The following is a 14,396-nucleotide window of genomic DNA, read 5'->3' as shown; positions in this document are numbered from 1 at the left end:
TTGGTTCTCACTGATCAAACCTGACTCTGGCATAGGCACTAGTTTTCTGCATCATCTTACCCTTTACTTTTTTCATCATCCAGGAAGCTCTGGCTTTGTTTGTCCCACCTTTTCCTTTTGTGAAAATGTACATCACTCTACTCTTCAAAGACAGTCTATTGATTACTGTTTTGTCCTCCAGTCTTTGATCCAATTTACCTGAGCCAAGGCAGTTCTCGCCCTACTGAAATGGTACTCAGCCATTTAATAATTTTTACTTTGGATTGGTCCTTGTCCATTTCCATAGTTACCCTAAAAAGATGTACCAGAATAGTTCCAGGGCTGAGGTAGAGGTTAGGTCGGAATCTCCTTGGAGCAAAAGAGATTGAGGGTAGATTTGATAAAGGTGGACTAGATTGTGGTAGGTTTGATAAGGTAGGCAAAGTAAAACTGTTCTCATCAGCTGAAGGTACAAGGACTAGGCACACATATTTCAGGATTTGGGCAAGAGATACTGGAAGGATAAGAGGGGAACTTTTTTAAAACTCAGTGAGTGGCAATGCCCTGGAACTTGCAAGGGAATAGGACTGATTGAATTGCTGTATGGCGAGCTGACATGGACTTGATAGGCTGAATAGCCTCCTCCTGCCCCATTATGACTAAATTTTATAATGCAATGATAGGGCAGCACGGTAGCACAGTGGTTAGCACATTTGCTTCACAGCTCCAGGGTCCCAGATTCAATTCCTGGCTTGGGTCACTGTCTTTGCGGAGTCTGCACATTCTTCCCGTGTTTGCGTGGGTTTCCTCCAGGTGCTCCGGAGTTTCCTCCCACAGTCCAAAGATGTGCAGGTTAGGTGGATTAGCCATGAGAAATTGTCCAAAAAAAAGGTTAGCTGGGGTTGGTGAGTTCCGGGGATAGGTTGGAGCTCTTAAGTGCCCTTAAGTCGGGTGCTCTTTCCAAGGACCGGTGCAGACCTGATGGGCCGAATGGCCTCCTTCTGCACTGTAAAATCTATGATGCCTAAACGTTCCGCTACTGACACTTCATTCATTTGACTCCAAGAACGAAGGTATTGTTGGTTCTTTCAACCAGAAACATTCCAATAAAGAAAATTCTTCGAAACACACTTCAGAAATTCTTTTTCATTGGTATTGTGGAGTTTTTTGCCATGACAAGTGGCCGAAGGAATTTAATAAAGAGAAGTGTGAGCCTATATAGTTTTAGCTAAAGGGATCGGGAGGATATAGACATCATGGTGCAATTCTAAAGAATGTGCAGGAGCAGAGTCCTGAGGGTCCATGTGCATAGATCTTTGAAGGTGACAGGATATATTGTTAAAGAATTGGCAAAGCTTTTGGGATTATGGACATTATATAGAGGTATTGAGTACAAAAGCGGGGAAGTTATGCTGAACCTTAATAAAACTGCTTTTTTACATATTTTAAGGAGATGTGGGAGTCGTTGGTTAGGCCAGCGTTTGTTGCCCTTCATAAGGTGGTGGTGAGTTGCCTTCTTAAACCGTTTGAGTCCTTGAGCTGTAGGTGCACCCACTGTATTGTTAGGTGGTGGGGAGATTTCCAGGATGTTGCCCCAGCGACCGTGAAGGAACGTGTCCAGTCCAGTTTAGTTTCTGATCAATAGTAACCTCCCACAGAATGTTGACTTGGGCGGGGGTGGGTGGGGTGGTGGGGGGGGATTCAGCAATGCAATGCCATCGAATGTCAAGTGGCTTAGTCTGCAGCTGGATATTTCATCCAGTTCTGGTCACCACACTGTAGGAAAGATGTGAGAGGTTAGAGAGTTGTAAAAATGGTTCCAGGGATGAGGGATTTTAGTTACAAATAGATTGAAGTTGCGGTTCTTCTCTTTAGAGCAAAAAAGGTTGAAAGAAGATCTGATGGAGTTGTGTGAGATTATGGCTCATTTACATAATTTGTTGGTGGGGGTGGTAGGATGGGTTGGGGGTGAGTAGGATGGATTGGGAGATGAGGAGAGTAGTTGGTGGGATGGTTGAGGTATCTTGGGGAGTTGGGGGTTTTTCGGGACGGTTTGGGTGCAGTCGGAGCTGTGGGGGGTGGTGTTCAAGGGCTGTGGGTTAGGGGAGTTATGGGGTTCGTGATGGGGGGTAGGAGAGTAGTCTGGAGTGGAGGGAAGTCTTCGGGGTGCAGTGGGGTAGGGGACAGGTCAATATTATGGTTAACCAGCAGTTAAAAGTGGTTTCAGTTCTTCTCACTTTTCCTGCATAACTATTCTGTGAAGAGGGGTAGAACCATCCAAAGTTTCCAATTTAAATGGGAGTATTGGATGGTTCCGAGTCCAAGGTAATTGTCCATCAGAAGTTTAAACTTCCCAGGCAATTCTCATGCAATCCTTGTGTGGCAATTTCCGGGTGGTTCCCCCAAAATATTCTCTGTACCTCCTGGGTAAGAGCTGCTGGAGATTGGAAATTCTGGGACTTGTATATTCTAGATGTATTTTGTAAATGCAAGCAATTCAACAGTAGAAGGTGCTGTTGCATAGATTCCCATTTGGAGATACTGAATCATGTTGGACATGGTTCCAACAATTTTGCTTCTGATTTGTCATCAAAAACTTCTATGAAATAAACAAAGTCCTGACATTTTCATTCCTTATTTCCTGACCAAATGACTTGTATTAGTCCATTCATTGCATGTGATTCGGTTATCATAGGGGGACAGTGATTTACTTTGTGTGAATGTATGTCATAGCCACTCTTCTAAAGGAGTATTAACGCTGATACCAAATTGCTCTTCTGTTTTTGTTTAGAGAGTTTCTTGAAACCGCTTGAGGTAAAGTACTTAAAATAAAATTTGGCTGAATTACCAGTGCAAAGGTTCAAATAATTGATCAGAGGAGTTACAAAGTCTGCACTTTGCCTTTCACATGCTGTGTTATCTATCTTGCAATTCATTTCCAGGGACAAGTGTAAGCTGGAGCTGTGATTTTGTGGGCAAGTATCACCACCTTCAGGCCACAAATTGTAGTTTCTCTGAAGATGGTTCCCTGCTTGCAGTCAGCTTTGAACAAATCATTACTTTATGGGATCCAGACACTTGGGATCTGAAATGCACCTTCTGTCACCCACCTGGCAAAATACGGTGAGTCCTCCAAGGGAATTTTTTGCAATCTGGCTGCAGAGCTGCTTCTACTGATAAAATTGCTGTCGACTGTAAGATATAAATATGCCATTTGGCTCTTAATTTTGAAAGTAATATTTCACCTTTGGAGAAATTTGGCATTTATCTACACTGTTGAGATGTATTATATCACCCAATTTCCAGCTACTTGACAACTGTGGAGAAACTTCAGTTTACCCTGACAATGTCAGCTAATGCCGATATCTCCTGGTTCTTCCTGTATGATGAGCTTTTATTTTGATGAAAACCAAATTGACATGGAAACTGAACAAAAGTTTCTGTTCAGGTGGTCAGAGAATAAAAATAATGGGCGCGATTGTGCTGCAGACTTCGGGATCCTGATGTGGGGACCAAATGAGGGTCCCAATCACGCATTGCACATAGCAAAACGAGCAGAGCAGTCTTCCTGGAAACCATGGCCATCGCCAAGCGCACCTTGCAGGCTGCTGGCCTAGTTAAAAAGCTGGCAACTCTAGGTCATCAGCAACACCAGTAGGAGAGGTCGGGACTGCAAGGATGTCTTAATGGAGGTGCCTTCACTTGCCTGCACAACAGTCACAGATAACGAGATAGATAGATGAATGGGGCTAGAGGGAATACCCCTCTCGAAGATCGATTGTGTGCATGCATGAATGCAGCCCCTTCTTTGTGGCATGGGCTCTCTGGCTCTGCTGGTTAGTCTGTCTCTGTTAATCAGGTGGCCTCCACATATGTTTGAGGGACCACAACACCTTCAGCGAGATACCAGTGAGGCCACAAAATTGCTGTAAATTGGTCCCGTGACTCTATAAACCAGCTTCCAGCCTCCGTGCAGTTGGCAGCCCATTAAGTTCTCCGCAGTGGAAATATGTTAAGGAACCATTCCAAAGTGGCTCTTCCTTCCCCTCCCCTCCTGCATTTCCTGCTTTAGTGATGAAGTTTCCAAGCATTTATGACACAATGCCACTTTCATCACAACAGTCCATTTCATAATTGCGTTTTTCCCCTGACCATTTGATAATTATGGCAAATGATGGGTAATTTGATGCAAACTAATCAAATATTAACATTATTTTGAAGAATTCAACATTTCTTTCCAATTTTTCCAGAGATCTTGCCTTTGGAAGACTGAGTTGTTCCAAATATCTCCTTGGTACAACAGACAATGGATTTTTGTGCTGTTGGAACCTTCTGAGTTGTATCTGTGAGTTATGAATTTTTTTCTTTGACAAAATACTATCTGATTTTATAATCTCACTGTTTACGATCATTAAACAGCTGTTGAGTTGACACTATTATTTTTTTGCAGTGGAATGGAGCACACAGTTAAACGTAAAGGTTTTGCAAGTTGACCCTCTGTCTGAGAATGTTGCTGCTTTTACTGAATTTACTAGGACTACAGACTGTGAGTACAATAGTTGATTTATTTGCAATTTATATATAGTTTTTTATATAGAATTTACAGTGCAGAAGGAGGCTATTTGGCCCATCGAGTCTGCACCGGCTCTTGGAAAGAGCACACTACCCAAGATCAACACCCTATCCCCATATCCCAGTAACCCCACCCAACACTAAGGGCAATTTTGGACACTAACGGCAATTTAGCATGGCGAATTCACCTAACCTGCACATCTTTGGATTGTGGGAGGAAACCGGAGCACCCGGAGGAAACCCACGCACACACTGGGAGGATGTGCAGACTCCGCACAGACAGTGACCCAAGCCGGAATCGAACCTGGGACCCTGGAGCTGTGAAGCAATATTGCTATCCACAATGCTACCGTGCTGCCCCAAAATTTATTCTGCATCTGGTCACTGAAGTAAATTAAACAATTATCATATGTTTTTTTACAGTGCTGCCACAGTTTGTATTTAAAAACTATCTGATTACCATTTTCAGTTGATCACTTGTCACAAAATTTTGCAGAAAGTATATTCCCTATTTCATTTACAGCTAAAACCTAGTTCTCACTGGTTTTAAGTGCAATCTTTTTAAAAATAGCTTAATTCCCAGAGCTGTCCTTTTGAGAGATTTGTGAAATAAGTGGATCGTACTGCAAAATGTTACCTTTATTTTTTTACTTAATTGTCACTTCATTTGTGATTAATTTTTCATCTGCCTTCATGAGAAAGTCAGATTAAAAGCGCCATCGTACACTGCCTTTGGTAATAGACAACTCCATGATTTGTGATAGTGTCTGAGAGAATGGACTGGAGATGTGACCACACAGATGTATTTTTACCCCTCCCATGGCAGTAACTGGGAAAACCATATTCTAGAATTGATTTGTCACTGACACATGAACCATGGCCACACAATTCTGTGATGGGGTCATTGGGGGAGAAAGAGCAGGATGCATAAATCTGCAGTTTCTGACTCTTTACAATGCATTGCCGTGCCCTTTCAATTTGAAGATTTTTTTTCTAGAATGCCACAGTGAAAGATGTTACATACAAAATCTTCTTTTCACCATATTAACTGTTCTGTGCGCATAATGCACTTTTCTCTGCAATTTGTTTGGAGCAACACTTCTGTAACCAAAAACAAACCTTAAAATCTCATCAAATAAACATTATCATATTAGTTGCTGGGGTGTCTATGCATACTATTCTAAATTTAATGTAAGACTAGAGTAAGCCAATTCAGCTTTGAATAATGCTGCACAAATTCTCATGAAAATTACTTAAAGTAGTTTCTTCAGTCCGCATAATTCCAGTATTCTTATAAAGTAGTCTGTAAGGTTGACTTAAATTTACCTTTTAAAATCACAACTATTCATAACTTCTGTAAATTAAAATTGCTTACACATAGAAGTGTTGTGTCTATATTTATGAACTTTTGATGTTGGAATTACTTGAAATTTTAAGCACTCTCCAGCATATTAAAAATATTCGGGTAAAAATTCTACTGTGCTCCCCATTTTTTTATGTTTTTCCAACCATTCATTCTATGGAAGGACACGAGCACAGAAGTGGAATGTATTCCCTTTTATTTTTAAAGTTGGGTCACTTTTTTCATATTCCAGAATAAAAGCAAAATGCTGCAGATGCTGAAAACCTAAAATAAAAATTGAAGGTGTTGGAAAATGTCAGCAGGGCTGGAAGTATCTGGGCAGGGAGAAATGAGAGTTACTGTTTCAAGTCAAAAATGTGTTTTGAACAAAGTGTCATATTCGATTCAAAACATTCTTCTCCACATTTGCTGCCAGACATGCTAAGCTTTTCCAACACTTCTAATATTCTGTAACTTTTTCTCAGCTTTTCAGAATTTAAGTTCCTCCAGCCTTTTTTTATTCATGTCTTTTTTTTTTGCTGCAGTGTTTGTTTTTAAGCCTAATGAGCCACGGCCCTTGTACATGCAGACAAATGTGTGTTCTGGTCGAGTCCAATGGGCGCTCTTTGTTCCCAGAGAAGTTCCTGAGGACTATCATTCTGACAATAACCAGTGGCTAGTCAGATCCCAGCTGTACTTCCTCTCTGCTTCACAGGTAACACAAATGTAAACAGTGAAGTTACAAACACGATATTTACTGCTAAATTAAGCATTTAATAAGTTGATGAGCATTTTTTCCCCTCACAGAGCTTGATGACATTCGGTACAGAATCTGTAGAAGAAAGGTTGACACCATCGAGCAAGCAGGTACTGTATATGTGGTTTGTGCAAAGATAAAGTGGCCAGAGGAAATAATGTTTTCTTTTGTATAAATCATATATCATATGAAAGAAGTTTATTGTTGAACATATACAAGTTAAAAACACTTTTGAGCCCTATACTGGAATGCTATATAAATTGTGAAATTAGAATGCAATCAGTGATTCACTCTCTGGTGCAACGAATGGGAGCTTTTGTGACGTAACTAAAAGGGCAGTGAGTACCCAGTTGCAGATTTGAGGCTGTGAGCTTTAGGATGTTGTTAACTGATGTTTGACTAAAAAGGTAGCAACATCTTGTGACAAGAGTTTTACAAGCTTTCTTCCTTCCATGTGTGATCTGTAAATTTGATAGTATTGGAAAATCAATGTTCACCGGCAACTTTATAACAGCATTCAATTTTCCTTCAGCTGGTCATAGAAGAAAACATTCCCAAGACTCCTTTCCATGTGTTGCTGGGAAAACATAGGGAACAACAAACCAATTTTGGATCAGAAACAGAGCAAACTGCACTGCCTGAAGGATCTGCTACAATTAACCAAGTGAGTACTTGAATAATGAACAAAGAAAAATACAGCACAGGAACAGGCCCTTTGGCCCTCCAAGCCTGCGCCGACCATGCTGCCCGTCTAAACTAAATCTTCGACACCTCTGGGGTCCATATCTCTCTATTCCCATCCTATTCATGTACTTGTCAAGATGCCCCTTAAACGTCACTATGGTCCCTGCTTCCACTGCCTCCTCCGGCAGCGGGTTCCAGGCACCCACTACCCTCTGTTAAAATAAAAAACTTGCCTCGTACATCTCCTCTAAACCTTTCCCCTCGCACCTTAAACCTATGCCCCCTAGTAATTGACCCCTCTACCCTGGGAAAAAGTCTCTGGCTATCCACTTTGTCTATGCCCCTCATAATTTTGTAGACTTCTTATCAAGTCGCCCCTCAACCTCCGTCGTTCCAGTGAGAACAAACCGAGTTTATTCAACCTCTCCTCATAGCTAATGCTCTCCATAGCAGACAACATCGTGGTAAATTTCCTCTGCACCCTCTCTAAAGCCTCCACGTCCTTCTGGTAGTGTGGCGACCAGAATTGCACACTATACTCCAAGTGTGTCCTAACTAAGGTTCCATACAGCTGCAACATGAATTGGCAATTTTTATACTCAATGCCCCGGCAAATGAAGGCAACCATTCCTTATGCCTCTTGACTACGTTCTCCACCTTTGTTGCCCCTTTCAGTGACCTGTGGACCTGTACACTTAGATCTCGCTGACTGTAAATACTCATGAGGGTTCTGCCATTCACTGTAGATTCCCTACCTGCATTAGACCTTCCAAAATGCATTACCTCAGATTTGTCCGGATTAAACACCATCTGCCATCTCTCAGCCCAAGTCTCCAAACGATCTAAATCCTGCTGTATCCTCTGACAGTCCTCATCGCTATCCGCAATTCCACCAACCTTTGTGTCGTCCGCAAACTTACTAATCAGACCAGTTACATTTTCCTCCAAATAATTTATATATACTACGAACAGCAAAGGTCCCAGCACTGATTCCTGTGGAACACCACTAGTCACAGCCCTCCAATCAGAAAAGCACCCTTCCATTGCTACTCTCTGCCTTCTATGACCTAGCCAGTTCTGTATCCATCTTGCCAGCTCATCTCTGATCCCGTGTGACTTCACCTTTTGTTCCAGTCTGCCATGAGGGACCTTGTCAAAGGCCTTGCTGAAATCAACATAGACAACATCCACTGCCCTACCTGCATCAATCATTTTAGTGACCTCCTCGAAAAGCTCCATTAAGTTAGTGAGACACGACCTCCCCTTCACAAAACCGTGCTGCCTCTCGCTAATACGTCCACTTGCTTCCAAATGGGTGTAGATCCTGTCTCGAAGAATTCTATCCAGTAATTTCCCTACCACCAACGTAAGGCTCACCGGCCTGTAGTTCCCTGGATTATCCTTGTTCCTTAAACAAGGAACAACATTGGCTATTCTCCAGTCCTCTGGGTCATCACCTGAAGACAATGAGGGTCCAAAGATTTCTGTCAAGGCCTCAGCAGTTTCTTCTCTTGCCTCCTTCAGTATTCTGGGGTAGATCCCATCAGGCCCTGGGGACTTATCTACCTTAATATTTTTCAAGACGCCCAATACATCATCTTTTTGGATTTCAATGTGACCCAGGCTATCTACACACCCTTCTCCACACTCAACATCCACCAATTCCTTCTCTTTGGTGAATACTGATGCAAAGTATTCATTTAGTACCTCTGGCTCCACACATAGACACCCTCCCCTGTCCTTCAGTGGGCCAACCCTTTCCCTGGCTACCTCTTGCTTTTTATGTACGTGTAAAAAGCCTTGGGATTTTCCTTAACCCTATTTGCCAATGACTTTTCGTGACCCGTTTTAGACCTCCTGACTCCTTGCTTAAGTTCCTTCCTACTTTCCTTATATTCCACGCAGGCTTCGTCTGTTCCCAGCCTGCTAGCCCTGACAAATTCCTCCTTTTTCTTTTTGACAAGGCCTACAATACCTCTCGTTGTCCAATGTTCCCAAAATTTGCCATATTTATCCATCTTCCTCACAGGAACATGTCGGTCCTGAATTCCTTTCAACTGATATTTGAACGCCTCCCACATGTCAGATGTTGATTTACCCTCAGCAATGAGCAATTAAAAATACCAAGTCCTCACTACGACAGCTTTCTTTTAAAAAAACTATTTACTTTTTTCTAGATGCTTCATACACCAGCTCATGTTCTGCCAAATGCATCATTTCTCTGTTTGATGTTTGTGAATTCATTGCTGATACCCAAAATGGGCATAAGGTAAGATGAATAGATTGATAGCTTTGGGATACATGACTTCATCTAGATGCAATTAAATTCTTACCAAAACAGGCATGTCCTTTGCGATTACACCCACTTTCTTTCTATTAATGCAGAATTCGAAATTATTCGGGCTCCACATATGGCTCTTCAGTCACCTTATTTACCGTTATATTTGGATTTTTCTTCTTGCCTTTAAATCCTCTATTATGCAATAAACCTTTACTCCACACAGTAAGCTAAAATGGATCCTGTACTTGCCAATTGTTGCATTAACTGAAAACCCATGAAGAGCAGGGAAAGGAACTGGACTGTGCAGAAGCACAAAGCAAGGAAACGAGAAGGAGCGGAGGGAAATGAAGCAAATTTTGTGTTGAGTTTAGTTGCTGATTGACAATCTCAAGTAAAAGCTGAAATCAAAGTATTAAGTAGGTTTAAAAAATGAGGACTTAATTTTTATTCATTGCAGAATTATCATGAAAAGAAAAAAGGGACTTGAGGCATTGTGCTTTTGTTGTTATAACAATATAGTGATGGAATTAAAGAAGCTATTGGAATCCTAGAATACAGACCAACAACATTAATGTAAAATTTTGCAATACATTGGATTATGTTAAATTCAGGTCAACATTCCTAAATAAGATCTCTATTTCCCTGTAATCAACAAAATTACAATAATCAGATATCTTAATTGTAGTGAATTTTCACATTCCAGCAACAGCATTATATTTTCAAATGAAGCAAGTATTCAGAGAAATTTATTTGATTACAGCTTACCATTCAATAAGTAGGAACACGTTTGTAATTTTGAATTGCTACTTAATTGACACATTATTCTGGTGATATGAGTATGCCACAGCTTGCGTTTAAAACACCTTTTAATATCAAAATTAATTAATTGAATATAGAATTAATTAATATCGAAAATAATTTTATTACTAATAATTAAGTTGTTTGAACTTGTATAGACGCTCATCTCACCTATAACCTACGTGCTAAAGGTTAAAGAATCTTGGGGTTTGATGTTTTGAAAGACCACAAGGGCGAGCCGTGGTGATGTTACATGTAATAAAAAGGATAAAACTAGATTATTGCCATAAAGTACACCAAGACAGTAGGATGGGGGACATAGTAGAAAGTAAATTGATACAATGAAGAAATCTTTACTCGTAGTGATAAATGTTTGAAATAATCAGCCAAATGAATTGAAGTATTGCATTCAAATCATGTCTCCCATATTCAATTGAAAGGAGAAAAATTCACGATCTAACCCTCTATTTTGATATGATTGTGCATTTTTGCGATCTTTAAAATTAGTACAAAAGAAGAACACGAGGACTTGGAAATGGAGAGTGAGAATGAGAAAGATGAAGATGATTCTGATGTGGAGATGAATCCCATTGAAAATGAGCAAGAAATGAAGAAAGCATTTTCATCGGAGGAACAATTACCTAAACTGACTAAATCTGAAGAAAAGGAACTGAAAAAACTTCGGAAGGTTAGCTACAGCTGGCTAACTGCAGTATAGACTGGAAAGATTGATTACAGCTGGGGATCTGCTGGAAAATGACCAGATAAAGTGTTGAATATTTTTAGAACAAACATTTACTCGTGCTTATCTGTATATATATTTTTTTAAATAAGCTATTTGTGTTCCTTATCTTAATGGTAAAAAAGACAAACCAATAATAATAGAAAATCAAGAGGCAGAAGGAAGGAAATTGAACTGATCATTAGCACTCAAGGAAAAGGTACTAAGAACACTAATGGGACTAAAAGTTGTCAAATTCTTGGGGCCTGATGGCCTATATCCACTGTTTTTAAAATAAGTGGTGCAGAGATGGTGGATGCATTGGTTGCAATCTCCCAAAGTTCTCCAGGTTCTGGAAAGATCCCAGCGGATTGGAAAGCTGCAAATGTAATGTCAAGAAAGGAGGGAGACAGTAAAGAGGAAGCTGTGAGCTAATCATCTGTCTTGGGGAACTGCTAGAATTCTATATTAAGCAAGTAGCAAGACATTTAGAAAGTTACAATACAATCGGCTGTCTGAAAGGAAAATCTTGTTTAATAAATTTATCAGAGTTCTTTAAGGTTGTAGCAAATAGGGAGGAGAAGGGGGAACCACTAGATGTAATATATTTGGATTTCCAAAAGGTATTCAATAAGGTACCACATAAAAGGTTAATACACAATCATGGTATTATGAGTAATGTATTAGCGTGGAGAAAGGATTAGCTAACTGACGAGAAACAAATTAGGATACATAGGTAATTTTCAGGTTGGCAGTGGGAGGTCAGTGCTGGGGCCTCAACTTTACAACTATAATAATGACTTCAGAGAATGGGTACAGCACAGAAGGAGGATATTCAACTGGTGATGTCTGTGCTAGCTACAAAGGATTAATTCACCTACTGCCGCTCACTTTCCTTCACCCTGCACATTGTTCCCTTTCAGATAGTAATCCACTTCCCTCTTGAATGCCCCGATTGAACTTGCTTTAACCATACTCTCATACAGTGCATTCCAGAACCTAATCCGTGAAAACTGTGAAGGAACAGTGTGCATTGTAGCCAAATTTGCTGTCAATTCAAAGATAGGAAAGCAAGGAGGAAGCAAAGAGATAAAGGATAGCTTGATGTCCAAAAATATTTGGCAGATTTAATATAATACAGGAAAATGTGTTGGGTGTAGAATAGGAAAGCAGAAAATTATTTAAATGGAGAGAGAATGTGAAATGCTGCCGTACAGAAGGATCGGAGTGTCCTCGTATATGTATCACAAAATGTTAGCATGAATATGCCGCAAGTAATTATGAAGAAAAAGGATTTTGGCCTTTCTTTGAAAAAAATGGGATATAAAAGGAGGGAAATCTTGCTATAATTGTACAGGGAATTGGTGAAATTACAACTAGAGTGCTGCTTCCAATTTTGGTCTCATTATTTAAGGAGGAATATACTTCATTGGAACCAGTTTAGAGAAGGTTCATTAAATCAATTCCTCTGGTGAAGAGGATTATCTTATAAGGAAAGGTTGAGCAGTCTGGCCTATACTCAGTGCGGAAGCTGGACATGGAGTATTCTGCCGAGCAAAGTTGTTGTTCCCCCAACCCTGAATGAGCTTGAGCTGCACACAGACTCCTGTCTCCAACATCTGTGAGTAAAACACTTTTTCTTTTCTCCCCCTTTCCATTTCTTTTCTCATTCTGACCTTCAATTTGTAACTTGCAGCAACTGAATGGAAGGAAGTGAATCCAGGGAGGGTGCAGACTCTGGAAAGTTTGGCCCAGGTCTGTCTGTCTGTGTCTCTCTCTCTCTCTCTTACCTGCAAATGCTCGCATTCCACGCATTGCCTGGCATCTCTGACTTTGTCTATATAAATGTTTCTGCAACATGCCTCTTCATTCACCTGAGGGAGGAGCAGTGCTCCGAAAGCTCGTGTTTGAAACAAACCCGTTGGACTTTAACCTGGTGTTGTAAATCATCTTACTGTGCTCACCCCAGTCCAACGCCGGCATCTCCACATCATATACTCGGTGGAGTTTAGAAGAGTGAGAGGTGATCTTTTGAAACATAAAGATTCTGAGCAGTCTTGACAGGATAAATGTTGGAGTTCCTCAGGGTAGTGTCCTAGGCTCAACCAACTTCAGCTGCTTCATCAATGAACCTCCCTTCCATCATAAGGTCAGAAGTGGGGATGTTTGCAGATGACTGCACAATGTTCACCATTTGCGACTCCTCAGATAATGAAGCAGGTCATGTCCAAATTCAGTACGACCTGGACAATATCGAGACATGGGCTGATGAGTGGCAAGTTATGTTTGTGCCACACAAATACCAGACAAGACCATCTCCTACAAGGGAGGATCTAACCATCGGCCCTTGACATTCAATGACATTACCATTGCTGAATCCCCCGCAATCGACATCCTGGGATGTTACCATTGATCAGAAACTGAACTGGACCAGCCATATTAATACTGTGGCTACCAGAGCAGGTCAAGGCGAATAACTTGGCGCCTGACCCCCCCCACCCAACTTGCCTGGGTGAGTGCAGCTCCAACAGCACTCAAGAAGCTCAACACCATCCAAGACACACAGAATACTGCAGGTGCTCGCATTCCGGGGCATCTCTGACTGTGTCTATATAAACATTTCTGGAACAAGCCTTTCCATTCACCTGAAGAAGGAGCCGTGCTCCGAAAGCTCGTGTTTGAAACAAACCTGTTGGATTTTAACCTGGTGTTGTAAGACTTCTTACTATCCAAGACAAAGCAGCCCACTTGATTGCGACCCCTTCCACAAAATTTCAAACCCTCCTCCACCGACTGGCAGCCATGTGTACCATCTCCAAGATTTACTGCAGGAACTCGCCAAATTTCCTTCGGCAGCAACTTCCAAACCCACGACCACTACCATCTAGAAGGCAGCAGATTCCTGGAAATCCCACCACCTGGTGGTTCCCCTCCAAGTCAGTCACCACCCCGGCCTGGAAATATTTCACCATTCCTTCACTGTTGCTGCATCAACGTCCTGGAACTTCCTCCCGAACAGTAGCATTTGATGTGGGTGTGCCTACACCTCGGGGATTACAGCGGTTCAAGAAGGCAACTCACCAGCACCTGCTGATGGACAATAAATGCTGGTGTACCCACATCCCATAAAAGTTGAAAAATATACATATAAATGAAATTAAGTGCAGCACAACCAATTATACCTAATTAACCCACAGAAATGCAAGCATCATTCAGTCATGTTGATAAACTTTATATAAATGCTTAACCAATTGACAGCTGA

At 41.2% G+C, this 14,396-nt stretch overlaps 1 protein-coding gene across 1 annotated transcript in view; it reads left to right on the top strand.

The window, feature by feature from the left end:
• The window catches only part of wdr75 (WD repeat domain 75), a 44,143-nt gene extending 31,615 nt beyond the window's left edge, over positions 1 to 12,528 (top strand). Inside the window, exons 14-21 of the mRNA XM_038789186.1 lie at positions 2,922 to 3,102; positions 4,230 to 4,324; positions 4,430 to 4,525; positions 6,439 to 6,608; positions 6,701 to 6,760; positions 7,183 to 7,314; positions 9,512 to 9,603; positions 10,921 to 12,528. Of these exons, the coding sequence (XP_038645114.1) occupies positions 2,922 to 3,102; positions 4,230 to 4,324; positions 4,430 to 4,525; positions 6,439 to 6,608; positions 6,701 to 6,760; positions 7,183 to 7,314; positions 9,512 to 9,603; positions 10,921 to 11,131 (1,037 nt within the window). The 3' untranslated portion in view covers positions 11,132 to 12,528. The remainder of the gene's footprint in view (positions 1 to 2,921; positions 3,103 to 4,229; positions 4,325 to 4,429; positions 4,526 to 6,438; positions 6,609 to 6,700; positions 6,761 to 7,182; positions 7,315 to 9,511; positions 9,604 to 10,920) is intronic.
• The last annotated feature ends 1,868 nt before the right edge of the window (positions 12,529 to 14,396 follow it).

Source organism: Scyliorhinus canicula, chromosome 2 (genome assembly GCF_902713615.1).
Source record: "Scyliorhinus canicula chromosome 2, sScyCan1.1, whole genome shotgun sequence".
Taxonomy (NCBI): Eukaryota; Metazoa; Chordata; class Chondrichthyes; order Carcharhiniformes; family Scyliorhinidae; genus Scyliorhinus; species Scyliorhinus canicula.
The sequence above is the reverse complement of the archived record's forward strand: the minus strand, read 5'-3'. Positions and strand labels throughout refer to the sequence as shown.